This window comes from Meleagris gallopavo, chromosome 1 (assembly GCF_000146605.3).
Source record: "Meleagris gallopavo isolate NT-WF06-2002-E0010 breed Aviagen turkey brand Nicholas breeding stock chromosome 1, Turkey_5.1, whole genome shotgun sequence".
Classification (NCBI taxonomy): domain Eukaryota; kingdom Metazoa; phylum Chordata; class Aves; order Galliformes; family Phasianidae; genus Meleagris; species Meleagris gallopavo.
In genome coordinates, this window is record NC_015011.2 from 81,403,692 (window position 1) to 81,412,460 (window position 8,769).

At 43.0% G+C, this 8,769-nt stretch overlaps 1 protein-coding gene across 1 annotated transcript; it reads left to right on the forward strand.

Annotated features, from left to right (window-relative positions):
• On the forward strand, positions 1-2,924 carry LOC100538972 (cell surface glycoprotein CD200 receptor 1-B). The gene is made up of 3 exons (XM_031556140.1): positions 1-743; positions 1,758-2,066; positions 2,653-2,924. The coding sequence occupies exons 1-3, from the start codon at positions 608-610 to the stop codon at positions 2,922-2,924; spliced, it is 717 nt and encodes a 238-aa protein (XP_031412000.1). The 5' UTR covers positions 1-607.
• Positions 2,925-8,769: the final 5,845 nt, after the last annotated feature.

An 8,769-nucleotide genomic window follows, 5' to 3' on the forward strand; every position in this document is an offset into this window, starting at 1 on the left:
ACATTTCAGCACAGCCATGGACATCCATAAAACTCCATTCATTGCATTAATTTCCAGAGATGTACATCTTATAACTAGGAAGGTACCTTTGCAGGTATGACAGCAGGGTTAATCATGTGGGCAGCCTCTACCTACCCACCCTCCCTGCCAGGAGGGGAGCAAGGACTGGCAATACATTTTAGAGAAAAGGTCTTAGGCTGTTCGGTACAAGGGGAAAACAGAGTAGGCTGGAAGGAAATGGATTTTAAGAGGGTTTTATTTGGCTTTTTAATATGCTGAGCATCCTTTAAGCAGCAGGATAAGAATAACCTTCCCCCCATTCTTGATGATAAAATCCCCATTATTGGATCAGAGCCAGACATAAAAGTCACTCTGCTTGTACTTTGTGCAACCTCTGCTACAGATTTTATCTTCTCTTAGTAACATTATGCAAGAGTCCAGAAAGCAGAAAGCAAATACCAATACCATTTCCTCTATGTTGACAATTTACTGCACAGGAAGAAGCTTCTTGATATGAATAAACCATCAGGCTGTAGCTACAGTCAGGGGTCTGTATGAGAACAGGAAGAGCAGTGGCTCTAAGTCTGCGGATCCTTAGCAGGGGAAGATGGGGATCTCACAGCAAGCTGGATGGTGCAAGAAGCCTGCATCACCCATGAACATGAGAGCTGCCTTGGAAGTGGTCAGGAGCACCACATGGACTATTGTTCTGCTCACCAGCATGGCAGTCACAGGAGCTACAGGTAGTTCTGATGGTATTTACAGATCAAGTGTGTATTAAGGGCTGAGGAGGAAGGAGCAGAGCATCACAACGATCTTTTTCTCAATTCTCCTTCAAATGGGGAAAAAAAGAAAAAAAAAAAACAACCAAAAAAACTAAAGGAAAGGATCTTAGAAATTGCCGAAGGGAATTTCTCATGGAAACCAGTAACGTGCAAGAGTTTAAGATTTACTGTGAAGGTACTTTCTCCTTCATAAATTCAGTTGAACACTTAAAAAAGCTAAGCTCCAAAAATGTGGGATCAGAAAATATAGCAATAAGCTTTCTCCTCCTTACCACACATTATCTATGCAAATTCATGTTGTTGGTTTTTTTTGTCTTTGTTTTTGTATGTTGTTTTTGTTGGGAAGAGGGGAGGACAGAGGGTTGTGGGACAGTGATCTTGAGTCTGTCAAAGGTTTTCTCCATCTGTCAGAAAACTGGCATGGTTTTTTCTCTGCTAAATGTTGTATTTACTCTTCTGCTTTATCATTTTTCATTTGACAGTGCTATAATCAGGGAAATTGGTTCAGATAAGTTTCTGAGTGGCAGGAGAGAATTTGACTCTTGTGCTTGACCTGATTAGGGGGGCTGCTCATATCTACCACAAAACAGGAGTCAATGTCTTTGTTCATTCTTCTCCTGTACTGGGCAATGATGCCGAGGGAAGAAAACTGCAAAAGAACTTCCCACGCCAATGGGCTCTGCCAGCCCATAAGTCATAAGTCATGTTACTTATCCATTGGTTTAGGGAAAGGGCTGTGCAGAGGACAGGAGTAAAACCAAGTACCAACTTTAGCAAACACAGCCATGAATTTGGCAATTGGTTTCTGTCTAAAACGAGACACGCAGCTCTTGGGCGGGCTCTTACAGGACCTCACTTCAGAATGTAATGGTGCTGACATTTCCCCTCGAAGCACAGAAGAGAACTCCAAGGCCATACGTGGCATCCTTGGGCACCTCTTCATACCTCCTTCTCTTTCCTTGTCTCCTCCAGGAATTTACAGAGTGTCAGCACGCCTGGGTCACAGCGCTGTGATGACCTGCCCTAACAAAACAAATATAACTATGGTAACATGGAAAATAAGCCCCAAGATTGGAGGCCAGTGCACCTTGGCAAACTTGATTGATGAGAACAAGTCAGAAAGAACCAACTGCAGTGACAGAATAAACTGGAAATCCAGACCAGACTGGGATCAAGCACTTGAGATACAGCAAGTACGAATGGCTGATGAGGGAAATTACACCTGCGAAGTGGTAAATGCGGATGGGAATTTCCATGGCCTGTATCACCTGACTGTGCTAGGTAAGGGTCTACCTCCTCATTTCACTGTTGTCCAGAGGACCATGTCCAGGCCTGGGCAAACAAAGCTCCTCTCCTTGTGCATGGGAGGAAGTGTGAGGTAAGAAGAGGAGCTTTCTCACGGCAATAAAGGGTCGTGCATTACATTTAGAGTAACTGTTTCTTCCCTTTTCTTATTTGCCAAGACTTCTGTTGCTGCTTTCTCCCCTGTAGTTATAAGTGATGAGTGTGAAGCAATTTAGAATACTCTTAAGAAGGATTCTGAATGAGTACACTGTTATCCTGCAGTGACTCAGTAAGACCTATTTGGGACGAGTCTAATTCAGCCCTGTATTCTGGAGAATTCCCTACCTCCGTGTCCAGGGATACCTCCTCTCAGGCTGTAGTAGTTCACTTGAATGTAGGAGAATTGTCCAGAATGAAAAATGATACACCATCGTTTTCTCCCATGGCTTTGGAACACGTTGCTGTGATGAGATGGCACTTCCACGTCTCCTCTCCTCATTATGCTCCCTTTGGGTAGTCGATAAAACGTCCTATCCCACTACAGCAACCCACATGCATCTCTCCCCTTCCTGGTACTTTGCAGTTTTCCCAAGAATGGCTCTGTACTGCGATGACCATGGGAACCCTGTGTGCGAGGCAGAGACAGTGAAGCCAGCTGCTGGGATCTCGTGGGTCCCAGAGAGCAACTCCACACCCAGAGCAGACAGTAACGATAACGGGACAGTGACAGTTCTCAGCAGGTTTGCAGCACGTAGCACCAACGGGAGGAATCCTACCTGCATTGTGTCCCACGCTACTCTGAACGAGACCAAGTCCATAGACTGCTCCCCATGTAAGCTTCCCTTTGTGTGCTAAGTTTCCTGTTTAGCCCTCTGTTCCTGCACTAAGACATCACTGACACTGGCATGACTGCAGCAGAAACCATGCAGCTGAGCTGAAGTTTCCAATGAGGAATTTCTTGGGCTGGGGAAGGATAAACAAATGTGCTGTCAGAATTGAAAAGCGCTCTCTGAAATTCTAGGCAAGAAGATAAACAAGGTACTCTTCCTTTCTGAAAATGAGGCTGAAATTAGTCTTATTCAGAAGCATACAGCAAATAATATTTTGTAGAAGGCATGCATGTCAGAGGCATGCAGTAAATGGTTTGTGAGGTGTACTTAAAATAACTGCTTCTCTTTAGACTGCACTGTACGGTTTCTTCACTGCGTCATCAGCCTTGCTTGTGTGCTGGCCTCCTTTTTCCTTTTGGCTGTTCTTCACCTCTGCATATTCTGTGATGCCAGGTATGTGCAGGATGTGATGCACATAACACCCCTCTGGTCACACCTAGAGTTTACGAGGGCTTCTGGTGCTATTTCACATCAGGTGCAGTCATGTCAGAACTGTCACAAGTGAGCCAGTTCAGCACATGTTCATGCAGGTTTATCAGAGATCTGTAACATCACGGCTGCTCTTAGAATTCATTCATTGGTGCTAGAGACCCACCTCCTGCTGCTATAATTCTTCCAGTAGCAAAAATACAAAAGGAATGGTCAGTTCAGTTCCACTGATCAGATAGAAAAAACAGGATTTCCAGGCTATGAAGATATCTTCCAGAGGTTGGGTACACACTTTTGGACAATCTTGTCTTTCTCAAACAAAGGTAAGGAAGGCAGGGGCAATGCAGAAATGCAGGAAGTATTGCGCAAGGTCAGAATCAGTCTGTAACTGTATTTTCATTGAGGTTACAAATGTATATATTCACAGATATAAAGCCTCATGTTTCTGAAATTCTCACCAAAAGAAATAAATAGGAGGAATTTTGTTCTTGCATTCCTAGAGGCCAAAACTGCATTCCTCAAAAAATCGTAGTCCTCACATTTACAGTACTGATGTCTTGTTTTCCAGAAAGATTAGGAACCCATGAAAGCCAAGGCATATCCCATGTGCATAGCTGTGCAGGGCTATTTTTAACTCAGCACCTGAGCAGAGATTAAAGAAACTCCCTATATGCCTCAGTCAGCAATGTGAGATGCCACAGTGAATCATAGTGTCAAAGCATTCAGGCAGATGAAGCAAACATCCATGAAGAAGCCAAAGTAACTGTGCAAAATATGACATGCAGGGCAGATCCTGCCTGACCTTTGTCAGCTTTCTCTTTTATCCTCTCTCTAAAGCAACTATAGACATCATCACCCATGCAAGTATCCTTTTTTTTTTTTTTTAAATAAGCACAATAAGAAAGTAATTCATGTTATATAGAAGGAAGTCACTCAACTTTAAGTACATGACATCGTAGTATTCAAGTATCCTATTTTATTGGCTCAGAAGAAATTTTCTTGCATACTAACAATAGGAACTTTCTCAAGATGGTTATGCAGGACTGAAGCTAGATTTATTATTTTCACTGGAAGAATTCTGTATTTCAATATGAGAATGACCACATACTGAGCCATCTACTGGAGTACTGTATAGAGCAGTCGCTAGTGAAGACTGAGGCCAAAAATGCTGTTGAGTACTTCTGCCTTTTCCTTGTCTGTTGTTACCAGCCTGCCTATATTGTCCGCTAAAGGGGGTACACCCTCCAGGACTTTTCCAGTTGATGTACCTATGGAAGCCCTTCTTACCCTTCTTTGTGCCCCTTAACAAATCCACTTTCAGTTGGGTCTTGGCCTTCCTGACCTCATCCCTACACAGCCCGGCAGCATCCCTATTATCACTGTCCATTTTCTTCTTGCTCTCCAGTTTGACCAGCAATTTCTGGTTCAGCCATGCTGGTTTCTTGCCTTCCTTTCCTGACTTCCTACACCTGGGGATGGAGAGCTCTTGTGCCCTCAGGAAAGCTTCCTTAAAGATCTGTCAGCTCTGCTCCATTCCTTTGTCCTTGAGAGCAGATTCCCAGAGGATTTTGTTGACTAACTGCTTGATGAGCTGGAAGTTGGCCTTCCTAAAATTAAGCTTCCTGATTTTACTCTTTGTTTATCTGATATCCCTCAAGAGTGTGAACTCCATCACTGCATAGTCACTACAGCCCCAGCAGCCTCCAATCCTGATGTCATCAATCAGTTCACTTTCATTGGTGAGCAACAGGTCCAGCATTGCAGCTCCTCTGGTGGGGCTGTCCCTGGCCTTCCCTGGGTGTCAGGCATGCCAAGTACATCTAGACAGATAAAAATAGGTATAAGCCATTTCAAGACACATAACTGCTTGCTCATAAATCCTAATAACTTAGAAGATGTATTGTTTTCTCCTTGAATAGCAAACTAGCTTGGCCTCCATTTCTTAGCTGAGATCAGTAGTTTTATTTACCACTGCCTTTCTTCTCCTCACCTTTTTCTGGTGCAGCTGATAAAGTCCTGTAAATCACTTCCTAGGCTGTTTCTGGCCATGACACTTGATGAACGCAGCTGATGAATGCATTCCATGCTCACAGACACAGCCCCATTGTGCCCATCTGCTGTCACATTTGGCTGTTTGGTCACAGGAAGGCTTGAACTTCGAACAACTGACACACAATTCACATGAACTTGGAGACAAGAGAAGAATAAACACACTGCATTGCTAACCAAATTACTGCTAATTCACTGTGGTAACCTAACTGCCTTATCAAAAGCCAGCAGAAAACCACACTGACTTTGATATTTGTAATTATCCTGGTAAGTTTCCACAGTGTGCATCAACTGACTGCATGCAAGTAGTATTCAGCTAAACTGCTTCTCTGCAGCATCTGAACAAGCTCTGAGCATGTGTATAGGCAAACCCACATACAGACACACAGCTGCTCCACCAGTGGTTGTATTTTACCGTAAGAAAACCTGCAGAGCTGCAAGTCTGCTTGACTCTTACTAAGTAAATTACAAAAAATACACAGTTAAGACTTCTCTTTCTTCTTTCTCTTCATCAACTGCAGGACAAGTCAACATTTCAGAGTTGCCAACAAAGTTATCCCCTAGGTTAGCAGTATACCACCAGTGTCAGCAGAATGCAAGATGTGAATCTGAGACTTGCTGTATTGTTTGGGGCTAGCATATGGTATTTGACTTTTGCCAGAAAGAAAAATAATAGCATTCTTTGCTGCAGTTTCCATTCCTCCTTCAGAGATGAAAGAGATCAAACTCTTACAGTAGAATCCACGGGATTATATGATCAATCTTGCCACTATTCCTTGGTCTATTTATTCTCAAAACCATCACAAATCCTTCTGCAGGTCTGAGGATAAAGCCACCCAAGCTTTCTACATTGTGAGTTTCAGTCCCGTCTCCTGGGCAGCTACTGGAACAACCTGGAATGTTTTGTCCTTTATCTCACCAGATGCCAAATCTTCTCTTTGTCACATTCACTACATAATGAGCTTCGGAAAGAAATGATTGCTTACCTTTTTTGATTGTTGTTGGTTTTTAATATACCAGTTTTAAATTATTGTTCTTCTTACATGTAAAAAAAAGAGGAAACAGTTCTAGCAAATTCAGAGACCACGGTAACTTTTTTCATTGCACCTCTATCCCTAAGTAAGAAGCAACTACTCTAAATATCAGTCCTTCTGCAGCACAGACTCACTACTGAGACCGCAAACTGACCACAGACCCTTTTTTTTTTGTTGCTTGGTAAGCCTGTCCCAAAATATTATATATAGCGTTCTCACATCCTGTTCACTTGCAAGAACTCTCAGTGAGCTCTCCAGCATCACCATCTGTAGCTCTTCCATACTGCTAGTACTAAATTCCTAGTACAATTCTGCTTTTTTTCCTACTAATCCTGTTTCAGCATGGTTAATGGAACACTGGGAGATTGAAATATATTTTCAGTTCCCCAGAGTATTTCTGAAGCTTGGTATGAGGATACAAACCCACGCCCGTCTTGCTGACAAGCTCTCACACCACCTGTAGAGTAGCCTGCTTTTCTTCTGTGTGCTATGACTCATGCAACCTGTCTGATCTACACCAAGATTGCCATAAGGGAGGAAGTATTACAGCAGTGGTGAGGAACAGTCAGGGACGGGTCAGGGCAAGTGAAACAGAGGCTGCTTGGTTCTCTCAAATGCTGATGGTGCTCCAGTATGAAAGTGATGCTGTGTTCTTCCAGTTGGAGGCAATTTCTGTTTATAGGGGCAATGAAACTGCAGAGCAGACTGTGAGGGAAGGCATGACTACATTAAAGGAGCTCTTCTTGTGTCTAAAGATGAATGAACAACAGACATTTCTACTTAACTCTGCTAGTGAGAGGCTCCTCTATCTGGAACAGCTGCTTTCTCCAAAAGTAGTTTTAAAAGCCCTGTTGTTAATGTTCCATCTTTGGACATGTTCAGGCATTGGCAAAAGACCACATTGTAAAGAAAAGATATCAGCTGATATTATTTTGAGAGAGGAATAAGCTGGGATCATGCCTTGACACTGATAACACCTTGTCATTACTAGAGGAAGAACGTTTCCTCCCGTCCCCTACCATCTAATGCAAAATATATATTCACCCAGTTGCGTGCAAAGAAGGGACATGCAGAAGCCACAGTCACTGTTATCTATTTCCACATGCTTTCCCATACTGTCAGCACATGAGGCTTGGTGCTGTGAAAAGAGATCTCCAGCAAGGATCAAGGCTGACTACCTTCGTGAGTATGTAGCTATTAATGCTGGAGGTCAGGAGAACATGCAGCCATTTGCCTTTGCTGTCAGATTCAAGCCTAGGTAGCACATCCACATCAGACAGCAGATTGAATGGAAAAAGAAGAAAGAATGGAACACAAGAAAATTCACTGCAGGAACTACAGAAAAATGAGACCAGGCAGGAGTTTGCTCCCCAGATTTCCTTTCCATGATGCTGGACAGCAAACTGGCAGCAGAGAAAGCGTCAGCTCCACTGCTGGGCTGGGTTGAGGGAAGGAAACAGAGAAGGATGTGAGCCTCTGGTGGTGGGTTTTTTTTCTGTTTATTTTGTTGTTCTTGTTTGTTTTTTAGAGGTGAAAGATGTGTGGGAAGGAAGTGGCAGTGATCAGCTTAGGAAATGTTTAGCTTTTCTTAGGAAAACAGCTAACCCCAGTCAAGAGGTTCCAAACAACACACCGACAAGTACTGGTTACTTTTATGGGGCTTTTTGGTGATTGGTATATTTTGATATTTTCCCTGGGTCTTGAAGGCAATCTTCAAAACAGTTCAGATAGATTTTAAGGGAGAACACTGTGATGGCAAGCTCACAGCTGAACCTACTCAAAGAAACGTATAAAACTGTGCATCTTCCTGACACACAAAGCTGAGAATGGGAGTCTGGTTTGAAGCAGATGGCAGGCAGATTCAAGTAGCTGCTCAGCCCATCAAAGCACAGGGCAATGCACAGCCACCAAGAGACCTTTACAAGGCATACCAGAACTAGATATCACCCAGAAGGACACTTTCTGGGTTAGGACAGTGAATACATTGACACAATAGGACAACACTTGTCACCATGATTGCCAAATGTCAAACCAAACAAAAGAAAATCCTAAGACCACCAAAATCCACACATTTAATAGTTAAATGGTTTCCATGTTTGGAGGAGAATAGCTGTGTGTGTGGTGTGGTTTTCACAGCTATGCTTATACATCTATCACGATGCCCTGTCCTCACACAAAAACTTGGCACCAAATAAAACAGATATTCATGGACTGCAAATCCATCCAGGGTTCAAACAAAATCAAACACAGCAACAATAACAAAAAACAAACAAACAAACAAAAAGAAACCCAAAAAAC